Below are 21,565 nucleotides of genomic sequence, written 5' to 3'. Positions count from 1 at the left end.
TCAACCACGACCTCCTGTATACCAGGCGAGGCAGTTAACATCTCGCCACCGCAGCACCTCAGTTTGAAATCAACATCACGGCTCCGTGTGAGGCTGCAGGAATTCCCGCTTCTGCTGTTGTGTCGTCTCTACCTCGCTGCGCTCAGTAACGACACCGCAGGTCACAGCACTTGTCTCTCTCTGCTTCTTCCCTCGCGTCCCTCAACTTGGGAATTCTCCCCCCACCCCCCATCGCCGTCTCTTTTTTCCAGGCTCTTCCAACAACCTTGCTCAATTCAAGCGACCTGTCGCCTCGTATCAATTACAACTGCGATGGTGCTGTCTGTTGATGGCCCATTGAGGTTTTTTAGCTTTTGGGCCCTCGCTCAGCAAGTGTGTTCAAAACAAAATATGTCCAAGAATATGTTTCAGCACTCGGGCTGACACGCAGACAGGCCAGCAGCTGAGACTGGTGGTTCGGTGAAGTTCTCCCACATTGCTCATACGCTCACTGTGCCTCTGCCGCTTGTAAGGAACATTCTGGATGGTGACTCGTACAGCCCCGTGAACCTGGACTCGGAAGAAGAGTGCGCACGTCTGGCCATCGCCTTCCCGCTTTCCAGCATCCCCACAGTGAGCAGCCTGTGGGCACACACACACACGCGAACACGAGCACATACACACACACACGTGTGAACACACGGATATACAACAACACTCAGTGATGGTGATGTCTTCGTTTGTTGCTGCGGACTTTTCAGCATTGAGCATTGGTGACTGTTGTGGGATTAAACACGTCTACAGTTATCGATCTCGACATCACTGCTGCCTCTAGCTCACATTTATTTTGATGGCTACCAAAGATAGAAGGACCACAATGCATTACTTCAGGAAATGCGGATGGTTTCTGCACAAACCATAAGAAAGTTTGTTCCCATGGATCGTTGGCAGGAGGTCATGGGTCAGACCCGGGTGTTATGGGTTATCAACCATCGAGAGGTCACGCTAGTGAGACTTGCTTTCTCATAGGATTCCTGCATAGACATGAATATCTCATTCACACTTCCCTTCATTCATTCATTGCTTTTGTTCCTTGATGATGTGTGACGTGTCCACCTGCTTTTACCTCCTATTGAGAACATCAGGAAGCTGACAGTATAACGATGAGAGGGTACCCAAGCATCTAAGTTATTTTCGTGTTTCTAAATAACGATGCAAATGTAAAGTGGCGAAAACATTGCCACCACACCTCACCGTCACATCCTTCCTCTAGATCGCACGGCAGCTTCGTGGTTCACAATCAACGCCTCCGGTGTGCTCTTGGGGCATGCAGGTTCACATGTCGGCAGTCGAGGTCTTGGCGACTCACCTCTGAGCGCCTCTCCAATGCCGTCTCTGTAACCTGAGCTCTGCCATGGCACGGTCACCTCCCACCCATCGCAACCTCTTCTTGTCGATTATGTCCACAGTGTTTTGCTTCCACGCTCTATTCCAAAGTTCCACCAAGTTGCTTACCCTCGTCTGGCAACGCTAAGCCAACACATTCCACATTCCCTCTTGACTCAAAGGCTTATTTTCCACTTCTAATAATAATCTACTCTATTTATCCACGAAAATCGTACTTAATTTCGTGAATTTGGCCATTGCCGTGGAAATGTGGAATTTCCATCACTGGCTCGAGGCCACCAATGGAGATCGCTCCTTTGAAACGGAAAACACTTTGGCTTTTGATCCAAATTTAACTACCAAATATCTAAAGTGCTTTGCTACCATACCTTAGCTTCTTACTGACATATGCGATGAAGATCATTTTCTTTAGGATGATTCGGCAGAACACAACTGTCGTCGTGCGGTGTGTATTTAGCAGGCAAGGCGGTGTGGGTCAGCAAGAGAGCAGTGTTCAAGCCCCTTCGATGTTCTCCCATAACACCCGACAGGGGTAACCTGGCTGCTTTCCTTCCCTGTTGTCATCTCGCGCCCCTCCCAAGTCTCGGAACGTGACCTCTCCGTGAACGCCTGAGCTGTCGCATCCTGCCCCCCCCCCCACACATTACCGCTCACCCCCCGCCACCTCAACGCCGCTCGTCCCCCGTGACCTTTGCTCATCCCGCGCGGTGACGCAGGCGTCCAGGGCATGCGGAGAGCGCTCCCTTTGAAGAGAGGGCCACTCCGAACGTCACCGGCGCGTCTGATCGCGGCGCGCGCACCCTCGCTGGCCCTCCTCGCTCGCTCACTCGCTCCCAGAGATGGGACGCGTGAACGCGCGCGCGCGCGCACGCACGCACGCACATGTATTGCGTGTGCTTTGTCACATGTACGTACGTATTAGTTTAAAGTCCAGTGTGCTGGCGTCTGTGACACGGTGCCTCCACTGTATATTTTTCTTATATTTGACCACGCAAAATTTTTGAACCGCAGTTCAGCTGTATTCATTTACACCTTACAATTTAATTCGAGTCTGCTCGTTGAGACAACATCAACATTCCTCTTTAATATGAGGCATGGGACAGGGGGACAGGGGGGTGCGTACACTGCTGTAAAGGAGTGGAAGACGTTTGTGTAAAAAAGGAAACTAGTTTTAATAAACATGCACAATTGTTTGCTCAATAGATTAGAAAAACTACCGCTCGCACACACACACAAAGATAACAAAGATACCCGTGTAGCCTTACCAGACTGTAGGGGCAAGTGCTGTTAGCGAGCACCTATGAAGGCCGCAACGGTACACGAGGGGGTGGGTGGCCAACACCACGCCCGGCCGCCTTTGTCTCCCCAGTGGCGATGTTTACACAACGCACCAGGTACTCATTTGAGGCTGAGTCGACCTAGGGGAGGCCCAGGACCGGTTCAGATAATCGTCACTGGTGTTTGCCGCGAGCGGGAATCGAACCCGGGTCGCCAGGTTCGTAGCGCAGCGCGCTAACCGCTACACTACCGCTCCCCACACACACGCACACACGCACACACGCACACACACACACACGCACACACACACACACGCACACACACACACACACACATGCAAATGTTCACGTACACAGGTCTGGGGAGCGGTATTATAGTGGTTAGCGCATCGCGCCACAAACCTGGCGACCCAAGTTCAATTCCCGCTCACGGCCAACACCAGTGACGAATATCTGAACCGGTCCTGGGACTCCCCTAGGTCGATGTAGCCTTAAATGGGTACCTTGTGCAGTGTGTAAACATCGCCGCTGGGGGAGACAAAGGCGGCCGCGTGTGATGTTGGCCACCCACCCCCTCGTGTGCCGTGCCGGGCTTCGTAGGTGCTCGCTAACAGCACTTGGCTCAATAGTCTGTGAAGGCTACACGGGGGATCTTTGTCTGTATGTTTGGTGCAGCACAATCAATGTCCGCTCCCGGGGTGGCCGCTGTCTACACTGGAGCCTGTTCCGCTCCCCGCACAGTCTGCGGCTCGCCTTCATCTGTGCGTCGCACACTCGCAGCCGTACGTGCCCTCGCACACTGGCACACACACGAGTGGCAACGCTGGTCGTGTTTTGTGCAGAGCTGCAGATTTACACGATGGAAAGTAACTTAATTATTTGAAATGTCTAATAGTTTGGGATATAAGGATGTCATTTCTGGTACATTGTAGGGGAAAACAGTGGTTGTGGCTGCAAATGGGCCACCAATGGTAATGAGCACCGACAGATCTTTGAGCATGGGAGCAACGACTTTTAATAGATCAAAATACTCTGATGGCACAAATACCAAGATTGTTTCAACGTTTACGTCGTGCAAGGGATTACAATCTATCGGTAACCAAGTCTTAAAACCTTTCTTTTCCAGTCATTTCAAGAATGGCGATATCTATTCAGTTACGAGGCTTGCAAAAGATTGCTGCTTGGACCAACAGGGAATGAACGTGGGGCCTTTGTTTGGCTCTCTGTGCCTTTCACTGATCAATGTAGAGTAGAAAGAGTTGGTTATCTGAATGAAAATTCACAGTGTATGCCAGTTCCAGAGATGAGGCAAAACTAATGGAATTGTTGGAGATGAAGGTGAATATGTCGGTCAACTCCTGGCTGTGCTTAGCTTCACCGTAGCAGCTCAGAAGGAGATGATTGAGACTTTACCCCATCGCTGCACTAAGCCCCTGTGTTGACTTTGATTCCGAACGGGACGCCGGCATTTTATTCAGGCTGACGTTGCTCGCCAAACGCTTTTGAGAACACCTCTAATTGTGTTCCACTGGTTTCATGGGAAGCGGTGTGGGCGGTTTGCATGGCTTCAATCCCTCTTCGAACCCTGGAACTCAGAAAGTCTCCCGCATGCGATGGGAAGTGTCCCGGTGGTCTCCAGCTGGAACGGGAGGCGGGAGCAGCTGTGACAACATCTGGGGAGACCCCGCTTACCAGCAGCCTGCCAGAAGTCTTCACCCCGATCCAGCATCACTGGCAGGGCCACGGCAATATCACTTTTTCACGTTACGGTACGAATACTAGAACACGAGTTTCCCTCAACTTTGTAATTATATCTTGACTTCATTCAATCTTGACTTAATGCTTTTGTGACTGCAGGATTTCATATTATTTGGGTCTTTCGGTAAAGTCACGTAATTATAGCCACGTTATTCACGTCGTGATTTTGTACTTCACTGTGCTTCAAGTACGAGTAGAGATTGCTTAGAAGTTATTCAACTGCAGCTCGGTCCACATCATCCTGCCACATATGTGTCTACTCATCGTCGCTTTACAATCCGCGACGCTTTTGTAGCGCACATGCTGTCACGAACAATGACGCCATATCACCACCGTGTCTCAATTTTTCCGGGAAATATTTTACGAAGCACTCAATTAACGGATAACAGGATTTATTTTTACTTTTTTCATTCAGGTAGGTCGTGTGTGGTATAATATAATGAATATATACAGAATTATATGCATGTATTTTTAGACCAATGATTGATGCACTTGTATGTGTCTAAGCATCAGCACGCGCAGTATGTTCAGCAGAGGGTTGCAATAACTCGGAGTGAAGTGACTGGGCAAGCTCACGGGGCTGATGCTGTGGCCAGGTCCGAGCGCTGATCCAGCAGTGTTGAGAATGTGTGTGTGTGTGTGAGAATTCCAATTACTGCACGAAAACAAACATTGGAAAATGCTGGTCTTGAGCTTTAATCAAGTCGAGCTTCTATGGCTTTGAGCACTCGTTGTGTAAGACAGACCAAAGGGATTAGGGAAACAGAGACCGACGAAGGAAATCAGGTGCAGATCGCCCGTGCGAGTCGCGGGTTGCTCTGCAACGCGCGTGGCGCTTTTGTCTGCGGGGAGTTTTCGAATGGAAAAAGTCTTTGGTGCTTGCCTAAATGTCAGTAGCTCAATTGGGATACATCTTGTGCAATAAGAACACAAACAGAGGGTGCATTTTAATGGGGACGTTCTGGAAAGGATGCCATATTTTGATTTCTTTTATGCGTCTACTGTTTTCTTTGGTAATATTATTTTGTTACAAAGGCACCAGATGAAGAACGCAGCTTCACCCCATCGTTGGGAGCGCCATCAAGAGAGCATGGCTCTTGAGCCAGCACAGCGCGGAGTCCAAGGCAGCCTCAGAATATTTGCGATGACTGATGCATTCTTGCGTCAACTTTAGTCGACTGGTGCGGTCCTGAATTAGGCGAGTGGGCCGAGAGGGATTCCCCTGGCAGCCTCAGCCGGTCAAGCAAGCAAGCAAGCTGTAGCTGGGCCGTGCGGTCTGCTCACACTGGACTGAGAGGTTCACTTTGCCAACGGGGCTACCCATTTTTATCCAGGCTACCCTTAAAAAGAGTCGTGACGCACGTATGTATGTTGAACTTCTTTCGTACCGTACGTAGCCAACCGTGCTAATCGGAGGGGACGTCACGTGGTCACCGCGGGGAGAGATGTGTGCTGGCGGTGGTGTCTCTCTCACTTAGGCCAATGCCAGGGCCGCGTTTTTATTTTATTTCAGAAACTGCTGAAAAAATACACATCTCAGGATGATGAAGCTAACCCAATCGTATGTGAATTTGCAGAGAAGAGCCGTGCATTGGGATCCGAGTTGTGCCAAGCCATGGCAGAAATGGTCCGGCACAGTTGGGATCTAATAATTATAATTGTGGTGGAAAAGCAGCGTGAGTTCATGGGATTTTCTCAGCTCTCTGTAGAGAGCACACAGCGAGCAGCCATGGGACACTGAGCCAATTTGGGCCAAATCAACTGCCTGGTAATTCCTCCAAACCACACCGTAGCACCCGGAGAAAACCCCCATGCGCGAGGGGAAACACTCTATCCCCGTATGGATGGAAACAGATGGCGATTCGCCAACTTGCCAAATGGTCTTTGTCTTTTGTGTGTGTGTTGTTTGCAGGTGTTCCCTGCTTGCCTGCCATTCTCCCCGGCCATCCCAGCCATCTACACTCAGGTGCAGGAGTTTGTCAAGGCCTGCTTGCAGTTTTCCGAGGACCTGCATCTTAGGTAAAATCCTGAGTATTTTTTTTTGACATTCATATTATATCAAAACTCTATTTCTCCACACTCCAATTGCATTGCGATCAGCCAATCTTGAAATTCATAACGTAGGAATAAACTTATTTACAGTTTTTGTAGTTAATAAAAACTTCTCAGAATCATGGTAGTCTATATATTTTTGTCATTTGCTGAAAGTGTCCATCAGTCACACTCTGGATCTCCCAAGCATACGTACAGTTGTGTGAAAGGTCTGTAAATATATGTTGTCCGTATGATGAACGTGCTGAAACAGACACATTTTTTAAATTTGTCAACTCAGCCGTCTGCTGCCCGCTTGCGATCTGCCTCTGTTTCGACAATCCACAGTTTAGAAACGCATCCTTTACGTCGCTGAGAATAACTTTGGCAAGTGAGGGTCTCGTCTGGCCCCCCTTGTGCGCGCGCTTTGTAACTTCACGCGACGTCGGCGTAGCTGCTCCGCTTTTCGGCGCCTTGCTTCGTTTTCCACCGAGCTAAATTAAACGATGAGCCAGACGAGAGCAGCTATGTGGTGCTTTTGTAATTCTGTAACAATGACGACGACGTCCTCCCGCACAGCGCCACGGAGCTGGATGACATGCTGCGGCGCTCCACGAACCAGCTGCTCGCCCGGGCACTGGCAGCATCGCTGATGGAGCTCGCAACGCGGCCCTCGCTGGGCCTCATGGAGGTGTGAGTGTGAGCGTGCGTGAGTGTGAGCGTGCGTGAGTGTGAGCGTGCGTGAGTGTGAGCGTGCGTGAGTGTGAGCGTGCGTGAGTGTGAGCGTGCACGTGCGTGAGTGTGAGCGTGCGTGAGTGTGAGCGTGCGTGAGTGAGCGTGAGGAGCGGTAGTGTAGCGGTGAGCACGCTGTGCTACGGACCCCGGCGACCCTAGTTCAATTCCTGCTGACGGCCAACGCCGGTGACGACTATCTGAACCGGTCCTGGGCCTCCCCTAGGTCGAGTCAACCTCAAATGAGCACCTGGTGCGATGTGCAAACATCGCCACTGGGGAGACAAAGGCGGCTGGACGTGCTGCTGGCCACCCATATCCTTGTGTCCTGTTCTGGCCTTCACAGGTGCTCACAAAGAGCACTTGCCCCAACAGTCTGTTGAGGCTATACGGGGGGAGGGGGGGGTGTGTCTCTGTCTTTAGTAGTGTAGTGCGCACTGCACTGTGAACACGGTGACCTGAGTTTGATTCCTGCTCATGGCCAACATCAGTGACGAGTGATATCTCAACTGGTCCTGCTGTTAGCTTGCACTCTCTTTGTTGCGTGATGTGATGCAATGCTGTGGTCTTGCATTCTAGTAAAATGCCATTGTGTACATCTGATGTTGTGTTGCAGTGTACTGTCTGTGATGTTGTGACGCAATGCTGTGATGATTCATTGTGATATCCTGGTACAGTGTCATGCTGCAGTGTTGTAGTGCGCCACTAAAATGTTGAGATGTAATGCGTCGGTGTCGTTGCTAACGTGGAACACTTTGGTCATGACATGCGATGTGATGGCGTTCGGTGAAATTCTATATTCATGTGACTTGTTCTAATCACGTTGGAGGGTTACGCTGTGGCGATGTGACGAGCAATGCTGCTGCTGCTGCTGCTGTGTCATGCGTTGCTGCTGTGGAGCTGGTGCAGCTGAGTGTGAACATCGGCGAGCTGGAACAGAGTCTTCCGTCCCTCACGGACTTCATCTCAGGCCTGACTGGCGTGGCCACGAGCACCACCCACAACACGCTCCTCTATACCAGCGACACATTCAAGGTGAGTTTAACACTTAGCAGGCTTTCGCGACCAATCGCATCCATAATACAGGTTTTTTTTGGGGTTAGATCGCGTAAATATATAAATGTGTCGTTAAAACCCGCCACCACCCGACACAGCCAACTAGTAAGGGTTGTCACGTAAACAGAACGTGCCAATTCGTCACTAGTACAGCACTAACCGGTTGTGTGTTGGAGAGCCAAGCCACAACATTTACAATCTGAGTATGACGTTTCACCAGTAATTACAACCAGCTTCATCAGGCGACAGCCAGAGTGTGGCACTGGCATGGACGACAACACCAGCAACAGCAGAATTTACAGCAGCAGTAGCGTTAGAGCCGTATCTGGCATCGGATTTGCCCGTAAACTTTAGACTACTTTAGGTCCAGTGGGGCTTGGTGCTGATGGAATACATCCTGCCTGTACAATAATGTTAACGTATATTTGATGGTTACCACTGTCTTGATTAAAAGCCGGAATGATTTTTTGCTCAGAGCATTGAGGCGGTGTTTATCTCCTGTACACAGTCCCGAGCCAGTGGTGGACATTCCATATTGTTATGGCAGGGGCGAGTCTACCCATAGCAAAACCATTGTTCACTTCCCGAGAAAGTAGGACCGATTTTCTAAACCCTGGAGAGATAACGGTCTGAGTCGGCCCCCAACCAGGATTTGACCTCACGACCTTCCGATTGCAAGCCGGGGGGGGGGGGGGGGGGTGTGTGCCCGAGCCGGCTGGTGAGTGTGGCTGTGTGCACACGGCGCGTGCGCTCAGGATGCCCGGCGGCTGGCAGAGGAGAGCGTGGAGTCGCGCCTCGTGGGCAAAGTGGACGAGTTTTTGTCGCTGGCCGAGTACGCGTGGGCCGGCGAGGAACCCACGGGCCGCGCGAGCTCCTACCTCCTCGACCTGCTCACGTTCCTGCGCAGCATCTTCTCCCTCTTCTCCTGCCTGCCCGTGAGAAGCCCCCTTACATCAGACGGTCACCCGCAAAGACACGCACGACGTCCACCCTGCAGTGATATTATCGTTTCACGACAAACACCGATAGTGCGGCAGTGCTTCCTATTTTTTCTCTACAACTTTTTATTGAACGGACGTAAAATGTTAGGTGTTCATGTCTAGGAACGTCGATGATATGAACGTGTATCAGATGACAGAGGCCCCTCTGTCAGACCACGACAATAACAGACCAATTGGTCTAGCCGGGCTTAAGTGAGTGCCTGGTGCGGTGTGTAATCATCAGCACTGTGGAAACAAAGGTGGCCGGGCGTGGTGCTGGCCACCCACCCCCAGCCTTAATAGGAGCTCGCTAACAGCACTTGCCCCAACAGTCTGTTGAAGGCTCCACGGGGGATCTTTGTCTCTTGTAAGCGCGCTGTGGCGAAGGCGGCGTGCATGTCGTGCTGCAAGCACCTGGCTGCCTCGCTGCTCGCGCTGCTGCTGGGCGCCTCGGGGAGTCGGCTGTCTGCGGGCGCCCTGCAGCAGCTCAGCCTCGATCTCATGCAGTGCGAGGGTGGGTGGCCACACACACACACACACCTACCTACGTGCCGCACATATTCACATACACTCTTGTCACATACACATTGTCTTTGTCACAAAGATGCCCTTAATATACTGTTGGGGCAAGTGCTGTTAGCGAGCACCTGTGAAGGCTGGTATGGCATACGAGGGGGTGGGTGGCCAACACCACGCCCGGCCACCTTTGTCTCCCCAGTGGCGATGTTTACACATCGCACCAGGTACTTATTTGAGGCTGAATCGACCTAGGGGAGGCCCAGGACCGGTTCAAATAATCGTCACTGTTGTTGGCCATGAGCGGGAATTGAACTCGGGACGCCGGGTTCGAAGCGCAGCGTAGCGCTAACTACTACACTACTGCTCCCCACACACACACATACACGTACATGTTCCCCAATGCTCATGGTCACAAACTGCATCAACTACGATTGTTTTAGGCTACGGTTCAGATGTCAATTGCCGTTGGTGTTCTGCAAAGGTAGAATCAAGCATGGCTCGCCAAGATCGTAGCGTGCAGGACGAGCAGCTATGCCACCGCTTACGTCACTGGTGACTCCAGGCATATTGCGATATGAAATACTTCATGCGAAGTCATGAAAGTCATCTTGAGAAAATGGTCCCCACCGTGGGAATACTGAATTTCCGCCAAGGCACAGAACTGCCAGTGTCTCATTTGACCTGAGTTATGCTTCAGACCCGACTCTGTTTTTGTACCAAGGTGAAAAAAATATATATTATAAATTAGAAATTCATGACCCAACAATTTCGCACAAAAACGTACACATTCTGCCACCACTTATACAGTTGTTAAACGGCCGAACGTGGGTAAGGCCAGGGCACAGCCAACGATAGTGCGAGCTTCCACAAAATATGCTGAAACTTTTTATGTCGGTGCTGTAAAAGCTCCAATCACACCTTGGGGGGGAGGGCACGTGGCATCTGTGAGACGCTCTGAGAGGGAGTGGCCACCCATTGGACCATAATTCACAAGCGTGCTCGTCACTTGTACGTACAGTATGTATGTTGAACTTCTTTCGCAGCGTACGTAGCCAACCCTGATTATTTGAGGTGCGGGATTAGAATCGCATTAGAATGATTAGAATCACACCGTGCTGCCATTCTGCATAATTTATTCTTCATTGTAATACAACATTTAAAGCACGTTTTAGGTTTGATCCTAATCTAGATTTGAAGTTTTCGTGACTGCAGGGATCCATACTCTTTGGTTCTTTCGGTAAAGTCACAGTGACTTTACCGAAAGAACCAAAGAGTAGGTTTGATCCTTTTGTGTTTGTTGTTGATTAAATATCTGGCTCATCTTAGATTTCCACGAAAGAGTCGAAAACAAACTTCACGCGAATTCGGGCACCTTTTTAATGTTTTGAATCAGTAGGGGGCACTCTACACTGCTACAATTCAGCTGCAGCGACAAGAACAGAAGGGCACGACTGTTCCCTCTCCCCGCATGGGTTCTTTCTGGCACGGATTAGCAGCTGCGTGCTAGGTATATATTGTTTTTAAGTCGGAGAGAACGGGGTGCTGCGGGTTCACGCTGCGCTCAATTCGAGCGCAGCTGCGCGCCGATTGTCTGTGGCTTTGGAGCCGCTGTGTGTGCCTCGCATCCTCCCTTCGACATCTCATCAAATACGTTTCGGTTTAAGAAGAAGGATCATCTACAGCACAGTAGAGCTCAAGCTTACGTTGCTGTACGTAGTGCTGGCATTATATGTAAAAAAGCAATACATAAATTTAGCATTCGTCCTGTGAAAACAAAATATAATGCCCTTTTCACAAGAGCAGGTGTGTTAATTAGCCCGAGCGGTCTCACTAAATACCGGTACACGCGAGTTGAATAGACCTGGCAACGTTTTTGCAATATGGCAATTCGTAAAAAAGAAACCCGCGTCTAAACTTCTACTGCTGCGAGGCTCTTGGTGTTGAGATACTTGCTGCTCAACACGGCCGATCCGTCCACACAGAAGCCCTTGTTTACAGAACGTAACGCGCATCTTCGCCTGCCACTCGGCCACGATCCCCCCCGCCCCCCGCCCCCGTCCGACAGCGGCCATCCCGTCGACATTCTCCTCCGTCTTCGCATTTCTCCTCGACGCGCCGTCTCCAGACGCTCGCGGTCGCCGAGTGACGGCCGTGGGCCGAGTCACTCGCTCGCTCGCTCACTCCCTCGCTCGGACGATGTAGATTGAGGAAGCATCCCGGGTCTTCTTCTCGTTCTAAGCCACCTTGCGTTATGCTTTCTTTTTTTGTTTACCTTTAACATCCCTTTCGTATGCCCACACCCCCACCCACCGCACGTGTGCACACGCGAGAAGAAATCGCCGTTTTGAAAACGATCCGACAACACCCACTCGAGACGGATGACAGTCACCCCGATGAATAACTAACGCAGCAGGATAGATCGCTCCAAGAATGGAGAGCAGTGGTTCTTAGAACAAATTGGCGTTGTATCTCATGGAGAAAGTGCTCAGCAATGATCATTGAATGTCTGCTAGTCGTGACAGATAACAAACATCTTTGGTACATTGGGAATTAAGAAGTTGCAAAGGCCTATTATTTTGCCGTAGCGCATAAAGATGCACGCTTGCGGTGTTCGATTAAAGGAACACTGTACAGTTGAGTGATTTTGTAAAGAATCCAAGACATTAAATTTACTACAAATGCTGCATAAGAGAATCTGATCAAAGATAATGAAGATGACATTTAGGAATTAAATGAGAGGAGATGCATTTAAATCAGGATTTGATCAATGCTAGCTAAGCCTGATATAGGCCTTGACCAGCAGTGTTGGATAGGCCTCACATGAGTTCGCAAATAAAGTCTTATAGCCACCTTCATGTTATCTTTCAATTGGCTTGCTCTAGTGTGTACATAATATTATACTAGGACGTAGAAATGTGCAACTGCTCAGTGTTGATGTTCAATTTCAATAGATACCTGGGAATTTATTTCAGGAATTATGAATGCAAGAAGCATGCTGCAAAGTGGATGAAATAAACGTAATTTGCAACAGCGGACTTGTTTGCCAATGTAATTGGTTACATAGAGGGAAACTTTGGTAATTCCCTTCGCTAATTTAAATATCTAGAAACCTTCAGATGCTGGGAATCTTGGGAGACTGGTTTTGAAAGGTGTAAATATGTTGAAGTTCAATGAACAAGACACATTTCTACAAGAGAAAATGAGCTGCCATCAGCAATGTGATGCTTCGTGTTTATTTACATATTTAATGTCAACGCGATAGTAACTTTCATCATTTTAAAATATAATTTCTTCACCCCACAATTATATTTAATGTTCATACTGAATGTTCCTCTTTGAGCCTGCCTGCTCAATTCCGTCTTGATACAAAGGTCAGTTACTCAGGCCTGCTCTACAAAGGTCATTGCCTTTTTTAATTTCAAGTGAATGACAAAATCAAAGGTTATTATATGGTGACTGCTTTTGTCCAAAAGGTCTAGGAGTGTAAACATCAGTACTGGAGAGACCAAGGCAGATGGGCATGGTGCTGGTCACACGACTACCCTTGCGGAGTCTGTCGGCTTTAATAGGCGCTCGCGAACGGCTCTTGCCCAACAGTCCGTACGGAAAATTAGGGGGGGGGGGGTCTTTGTATTTATCCTGTGTGTGGCATGATGCCGTGTGTGTGGCATGATGCCGTGTGTGTGTGATGACGCCGTGTGTGTGGCATGATGCAGTGTTTGTGTGATGACGCCGTGTGTGTGGCATGATGCAGTGTTTGCGTGCTCGGGACCGGTGCCTGGGTTTGAGGACGGTTCTCTAGCCCTCGCCTTCCTCGACCTCCGCCAGGTAAGCCCGCACCTCACATCGCGGACACTTTTTGCAGCGTCATAAAGAGCCGAGTGGTTCGTTTTTAACGGCGTCGATGGCTCAATTCCATCTAGCCAGCCACTGTGAAGTGAATGCTAACGATCACGTGATGGTAATCTTTGCAAATAAAAATATAACCTTCGTATCATATCGTCCAGAATGATAGTAGGACCTGTGTAAAATGTCTCCTGATGAAGTGAGTTCTGCTGTTTTGTCTCTTAAAGGTATACAATGCAGCTCCTTGCTTTCAATTTCCATATGGCCTTCCAGCAGTCGCATATGTTTAAGTCGACTTTGAAAACCCATCTCTCTAAAGTGACCCTCCCTTTTGAGTTGGGTCGGTTACCCCTGGTTCTGTTTTTGTTTCCTGCTTTTCATGCATTGCGCATTGGGTTCCCGTGCTGGAATGCGCATTATACACTTTAATTATTATTATTATTATTATTTCACTGATTAGGTGATAGTGCACGAGCCCAGTAGCACGTTGACATATTGCCACAGCAGGTAAGACACAGTGAAGGTGCTTGATGGAGGTCATCCCACGCCCAACCAAGCCACCCTTTGCCGCCCCCTCTCTGTGGCCAGGAGACATTGCACGGAATGTCTGTCCCTGCACTTTGTCCCGGTCCTGATTTACCAGCCACACGGGGCAGTTGTCAGAGAAGAGTGGTGACTTGCGGTGCGAAGAGGTCCATTCATCACGGCAGAGCGAGGCACCGCGCGCGCTGAGTGCCGCCAGGCGTGGGTCGGCGCGGTTGGGTGGTTAATCACCTGGTGACGCGTCTCTGTATAGCCGAGTTATGAAAGAGTCTGCGCCAACATGGCATGGCAAGTTTTTTTCATCGACATCCCTTTTGGGCTCAGTGTGACACTCAAATGTTGGCCCGTTTTGGTTTGGTTGCGCGATGAGCCTGTTTGCTGGAGTGTCTGCCATGGAATCACTTTGTGTAGACTCAGTGTTTTGCTACCACAGCCACCCAGTAATGTCTGCAGGGAATTGCTAAGTGGACCTTAAAAACCCCGCAAGATCTAATACACAAGAGTAGTCCGTTGTGTGCCAGTGTTATAGTCCACTTTTTAGGTTTGAAAAGTGCCTGCAGGTTGTAAATGTCCCTTCGCAACTGTATACTGCATATATATCAACACATATCCTGGGATCAATGAATGAATTCACACTGAGCCAGGCATGGTGAAACACACATGTAATCGAGAATTTTAGATGCAGATGTTAGAGTATTCCATGCATTTGTAACACTTACAAACCGGTAGGGCTGCGACATGGCCAGGTGTCGGTACAGACACTGGGTTGATGAACACGTTTGTGTGGATCTTGAATGTTATCACCTCGGATACACAGGTTTTCTCTGGCCACAGTCGGTTCCTCCCACTCGACCCACGTGTTCACAGAATTTGTCAAAATGTAAATGTTTGACATTCCGTGAATACGTAATTTAACAAAGAATGTACTCTTTCAGGACGCTGAAAGTAACGCTTTGACTTGAATGGTGTAATGTTGAATTGAATACTGCATGATGAAAGTTGTCTTCAGTCACAGGATAAAGGTATTACATGGTCACAGGATGCTTTATATGTGTCCAGGGTCATTTAGATGGGGCCATTTACGATCAAGTCGAACGTGCAGATTTTGCCACGGCTGTAAGCACAATCCATAGAGGTGGGGACGGTGCGTGTGGGGGGTTGGATCTGAGAGTCAGGAGCATCTGGGGCATGAGAACGATTAACCCCTCGGGTTGAGAGTGGTAGAGGAGGAGAGAATGATCGTTATCTAAGAGGCTTCTCATGTTCCACCCCCTCCGCAATTAATAATATTTTATTCCTGTGATGTTTGTCAAATCTATAGTAATATTAAGAGGACAAACATATCAGTTGGAATAATCAATTCTTACATGCATGTTTGATGCATCTATCGTGAGCGTAATAATCAATGAAACATTTCGAAGCCTTACGTAACGTTTAAATGCTTTATTTAAATTCATGAAATTATTGTATTATTAATGTTTGTTTACCCAGGAACGCCTCAATCAGTGGCATGACTATTTTTATGAGGGTCCTACCAAGTTGAGATTATTGCTTTGTGTTATCCCAATCGAGAAATGCACGTATATGTGTGTGGGGCGTCGTGGTGGTGAGATGCTATCCCCCTTGCCTGGTATATAGGAGGTTGTGGATTCAATCCCGACCCGATGCCTGGATATTTGTTCTTCCCGTGGTCGTGTGGAATTTTCTCTGTGCACTCCGATTTTTCGCTCCAGAATTAGAAACGCGCGTTTAGAGTGTTCGGCTGCTGCTATAAATGCCCACGTGATCGGCCACTTTATTGAGCTATCATTTGTGGCCAGGTTGCTTCTGAAAAATACCTATATAGTTGAGTGAGCCTTATCTGGTATTTTTTTTAAATAGTAACTAGTGCGAGTGTGTGTGTGACAAGCATACATTGAAAATGTACTTATCTGCATGAGAGTGCATACGCATGGCTTATAGATGAACTTCTGTGTGTGCGTGCGAGACACAACAATGACTCATGCCACTGAGCAGTTGTGTGCTGGTGGGGGAGAGGCCATGACCCCCAGCACATGAGTGGCTTGTAGTCGACAGATAGAAAGAGGAGAGGGGAAGAAGGGGATTGAAGAGATAGAGAGTGAAATAAGGTAAACAGAGAGTGAGTGACGCACATCACTTTTCTGGGTCAGAACATGAAGGCTGACATGAATAAAGCGTCATAGTGTTGACTTCACACAATGTGGTACCCATTTTATTTAGTTGGTACTCATTTTATTAAGTGGACTTGTCTCAGCCCCATCAACAATAATTGCGCAAACATTTATTACATTTAAATTAATAAGATGCGTTCGGCTTCCCATGCAATGACCATGTCTCTCTGTAAGCCAAGCGGATGGGAAAGTGCCACTCCCAGTGTGGTTCTGTTGTACCCACTTCAGCAGACCATTCTCTCTCATGGGGTGACACACGACTCTGCGAAATTTGTCCAAACAGATTCTTCATCTAATGACATGACACCAATCGGAGTAAGATATTCCATTGAAAAATGCTGTGAGAAAAGACCTGCCACGCAACACCATCGCGAGGCACCCTGTTCTGCATTTGCTCTGCGGTCTGTGTGATAGAGAAGTGAGTCATATGCAGTAGCCGTCACTGAGCATACTTTAGTGCTGCAGTAAGTGGGCATTGACAACCATTACATTTTAACTTAAAAACTAATTCTGAAATAAGCTCAGGTTTTGGATAATGTTATTCAGGATAGAATGAAAGGAAGACGTTTCGCCGCAGTAATTTGTTTACATTTAATTTGCTGTGAACTCGAGCCACGGTTCAAATGGTTACCTAACATGGTATGAAGCAGTGCTTGTTCATGATTATAATGGTGAAATATTCTAAGCCCGTGTTTATTAAATGCTGCCAATGCGGGCCCCTGAAACCTTAGATGAAGCTTTTCACTGCTGTGCTTTGCTGCCTGTGGTGTACGGTGTCATCCTGGCCTGCTGCTGCTGCTGCGAGCTTGCAGACAGCGCAAGCTGCCTTACCCATTCTGTGCCGCTGTCCATGGTGCTGAAAGATTCAGGCATTCGGGGGGATATTTGTCTGCACTACATAGTCCAGTGTAGGATGACAGTTAGTTTATGTTCTTTATTTTATCAGATTGTGCAAATGCAGCAGGGTGGTAGGATATAGTCTTTCAGTCAGCATGCTCCAATGTATGCAAGTTGTTTGCGGAGTCTGGTGTTAGATTCCCACTGACTGTCGCCCTCTCTCTGAGCAGAGTATCTTAAAAGCTGCACTGTTTTGTTGTGGAATGTATGCATTATGTAACTATCTTTTGTTTGTTGGAGTGATGTGGCAGCACACTGTGTTGTCAACCTGGTAAACAGAGTTCGACTCGTGGCCACAGCTCACATCAAGGGCCAATGATCTCAAATCTTCTGCCCTCCCCCACTTCACCAATCCAAATCTAGCAGTAGATTGACAAAGAGTTATAATTTAGTATTTTTATATATATATAGTGTGTGTGTATATATATGCTCTGTATTTATTAGTCTGTACCTAATTCCATATTGAGGTTCAACAATATTATAGTCGTGCAGTATTTAAAGACACACTTAGATTTTAACACCACTTTTTAAAACAAATTTAGTAAGCTATAAACGCACAGTGGGGATGGAGTGGTGGTGCAGTGGTCAATCACACTGCACTATGAACCGATGAGTGACCTTCCTGGCCATGGCTAACATCAGCACTGGACCCCTCTTTACCAACACGTGCTGAAGTATTGTCGGCTGTTATATAATAAAATAATTTAAATACGTAAATATTAACACACTGCATTTTCAAATTGTCATCACATGCAAAGTTGGTCTATTAATATTATTATTATGACGCGTGTACTGAGGAAAACATCGAAGAGTCTCATGACTCTTTTTCAGGAGGGTCCTGCAAAGGGCTTGCAGGATGGGCTATAATTGCTCTTTAGATTCGAATTGAGTAATGAAATGTATCCACCTCTGCCATTCCCAACACATGACACCAAGTCAGGGCACTTTCTGCCACCTACCCAAATCACATCCCAACACGCATAGACCTCAACCACAGTTCCCTCTCCCCGTGGCAGGGCTGCTGTAAATCTGGCCTGAAAGCGTTGGAGCTGAGTGTCAGGCCGTTTTGTTTTATGACCAGCAGTGATTACATTGAGCATCAAAAGTAAATCAACGGCTCCTCGTGTAGGCAGCCAGCTACAGTGTGCAGTGGTTGGAGGGGAGGCTGTCTTGTCCGCGCTGAGTTGACAATCCTTCGTTTCACAAAGTGATGCTCATTTATTGATCCCAGATTAATGATTGGCTGAATCAATCACGGGATGTGAAGTCAGGGACCCTAATCACAAGGCCATGTACGACTGTCCGGTATTGAAATTAATACGGATCGTGATACTGGAGGCTACTTGTACGTGTGTGTGTGTGTTGTGGAGGACAGTAGGCACTGTCAGCCATGGTCATGAAGTTTGGCGAGCAGTCCAGACTACGGTCAACGCCTGTCCCAGCATCACCTTGTGCTCTCCTGCTCTATCAAAAATTAACTGCTTCGACCGTGATGGATTGCCCGCATTAGCATATGGTGCACACATAAATCTTTCAAGAACAATGTTACGTATGGAAATAGTTTACCTCGTATTCATAAGAGGAAAGTATTGGATTTCTGCGCCCAGGGCAATTCTATTGAGAGGCTCATCTCCGCTGTAAATCAGGTTACAGCGGAGGGGAGACTCCGGCGTTCACCCCACCACGCAAAGCATAACTTGTTTACGGTGACGGATTGAGGAAGTTTTGGGAAGTCTTCATGGGCGCATACCAAGGTGGAGTGACAGAGGCTGGATGGATTGTCGATCACAAGCCAGCAAGTCGAACTCATGCACACTATCCACTTAATTGATGTATATGGCATCCGATCCTATGTGGATAGTAGCGCCACAGTGGCTACGAGATGTTATTTCCCTCGCCTGGTATGCAGGAGGTCGTAGGTTCGGTCCCGACTATAACGCCTGAAATATTTGGAGTTTGCATGTTCTCCCCGTGGTTGCTTGGATTTTTCTCTGGGTCCTCCGGGGTTCCCTTCCACATTTAGAAACATGCGTTTAAATTATTTGGCTGCTATAAATTTTCACGTGATAAGCCACTTCGTTGAGCTATCACTTGTGGCCAGGTCGCTTCTGAGAAGAAGAGTAGGCTTTACCTGGTAAATAAATTAGTAAATAGTATGTACGGTTACTTTTTTCCATCTCTTAATTTTGCATGAAATTAAACAATTTCACAGCTTTTGTTTCCTATTGGGGTGGAAATAAGCAGCCAGCATGTGTGTCAGGAGGGGGCAGAGACAGCGCTGTCTTGGCGCACGATTGTCAGAATGAAATAAATAAGTAGCTGCAGGGTTTGCGGAGGTGCTGAATGTAGCGTGTGGCCTGTCAGCCTCGGGCTGAACTATTAATCGATTTCAAATCGAAATCGCAATTTGAAACAATGCGATTAGTAAATCGTAAAGGCTACGAGTTTTTGCGGTTTGAAAAGTCCTATAACTTTCTTATTGGAATTGTTTTATATTTTATTATAAGAACTTTATTGTTTAACCTAACAATTGTTCTATGTTTGATTGTTCTATTTCAGTTAAAACATTTTAATAAATACATGTTGGAAGCAATTCATATCTTTTAAGTTCTCATCCTTGCATTAGAATATATAGAGCAGTTCATATTTTGATGGTATCATGTGGTAATGCTTCATCACATGTTTTAAATCTATTACACAGTGAATATTGAACTGAAGCTTGACGTCAGCCCACCGGATTCAAGTGTAGTTCCAGTCGCAGCATCTTCCTACAGAGCTACTACCCACAGAACATGACGGCGCCACTGAGCTCACGAGCTTCGCGGGATCTGTTTCACCAACGCCACCGAGGAAGCTCAGCGTTTGAGTCTTTCAAGACAAATGTTTCCCTGTACTGTATAGGATGTGGGATGAAATATTAGTTCCTTTCAGTAATTAAACAAATCAATCCCTTACCTCACAGTTATTACAAATGTTAACAACAATGTCTCTCTGCACAAACATGCATGGGGGGCAGTGATCGAAGCTCCATAAATTCCATACTCCTGTGCAGCGTCTTCAATTGACGTCGATGATGACGACGACGAGGCCGTGTAGGAGAAAGAGAACCATTGTCTATCTTCTTGGTTTTTTCGGTAAAGTCACGTAGAAGGGAAGTTACCGAAAAAAAACAAGAAGATGAATCCCTGCAGTCACGAAAGCTTTAAATCGAAACCATTGTCTAGTTTGACGTTGAGTTTTGATGTTGGGTCAAGAGCTTCGGGAGATGCGGAGCGAACTTATGAGATGTCTCCGGGGAACGAGTGACAGTGGGCAGGCGTTTGGTACCCCAGTCGTTCCGTTGTGTAAAGTTGTTCACCGCGTTCAACCCGGGGAGTCTCCTCCTCGAGTCTCTGCATGGGGTATCCGCTGCGGCTACGATATGCAAATTTGAACTGTTGGTCTACAAAGTTACCCGGGTGTTGGGCTGTTGGACCCTGACCATGAATGTAACTTGCAACTTTGGTGGGTTATCTTAGACAGTTTGGAGTCTCTACACGAGCCACCAATCCCACCTTCAGGGCATATTATCCAAAACAACAATGACAACAACGACTCGTGTAACCTGTAAACTAAAGTAACCCGGCCTCAGAGGGCCTTCATCGATTCACCCAAGCTGATAAAGCGGCGTGGCCTCGGAGAAGCTGACAGGTATTTTTAGAGGCAGCGGAGGCTGTTGGTGTCACACTGTGTCCTGGCGCACCTTCTTTCCCACGCTGTTATCATGTGGACACAGCTTTTTTTTTCTTCTAAACTCACCACTGCCATGAAGTTAATATCCGAAAGTGTCCCGTCAATTCTCATAATCCTCCGCTGCTTGCAACGCGGAGAGGATTTTTTTTCTCAACAGCAAAAGGGAAATGGAGAAAGATGACCACATTATGAAGCTTGTGTGGACACCCCACATGCAACATTCTTGATATTTCGTCTTAAGGAGGCCATTGCCCATTAGGTTGCTCGCCAATTTGTACTCGGATTATATTTCATGAGCTTCCTGGGCTATCCAGCCGTCATGTGGTGCTCCTAATTTGGCCGAATAAAAATGAACGCAAACCACGAAGTGGCGTATCCGTGTTGCCCACGTGGTAAGTCGTAGCGACAGCTTGCCCGCCTGTCGTCGGTGATTCTCACCTCGTCTCACCTCGCATCGACGCTGACGCGGCGTGAAGCGTGAGGCTGCCTCCTCCGCGTGCCCTCTCTTGGCAGGAACATGACTCTTTGAGTTTATTTGATTTTTTAACACGACTATTTTACACGGGAGATCCGTGGTGCCGCGTGAGCACAGCAGCAACACAAATTAAAGACAAAA

The 21,565-nt window shown here is 47.9% G+C and overlaps 1 protein-coding gene across 7 annotated transcripts in view; it reads left to right on the top strand.

The window, feature by feature from the left end:
- The window catches only part of LOC144935214 (exocyst complex component 6B-like), an 85,828-nt gene that overhangs the window by 54,459 nt on the left and 9,804 nt on the right, over window positions 1–21,565 (top strand). For 6 of the 7 annotated variants that reach the window (XM_078861729.1, XM_078861734.1, XM_078861733.1 and 3 more), the window contains exons 15-21: window positions 513–612; window positions 6,334–6,440; window positions 7,032–7,143; window positions 8,085–8,219; window positions 8,996–9,175; window positions 9,593–9,734; window positions 13,494–13,567. In XM_078861729.1, the coding sequence (XP_078717855.1) occupies window positions 513–612; window positions 6,334–6,440; window positions 7,032–7,143; window positions 8,085–8,219; window positions 8,996–9,175; window positions 9,593–9,734; window positions 13,494–13,567 (850 nt within the window). The remainder of the gene's footprint in view (window positions 1–512; window positions 613–6,333; window positions 6,441–7,031; window positions 7,144–8,084; window positions 8,220–8,995; window positions 9,176–9,592; window positions 9,735–13,493; window positions 13,568–21,565) is intronic. The other variant, XM_078861731.1, reaches the window with a different exon arrangement.

This window comes from Lampetra fluviatilis, chromosome 12 (assembly GCF_964198595.1).
Source record: "Lampetra fluviatilis chromosome 12, kcLamFluv1.1, whole genome shotgun sequence".
In the NCBI taxonomy this organism is placed as follows: Eukaryota; Metazoa; Chordata; class Hyperoartia; order Petromyzontiformes; family Petromyzontidae; genus Lampetra; species Lampetra fluviatilis.
Note: the sequence above shows the minus strand (reverse complement) of the source record. Positions and strands in the feature narration are given on the sequence as shown.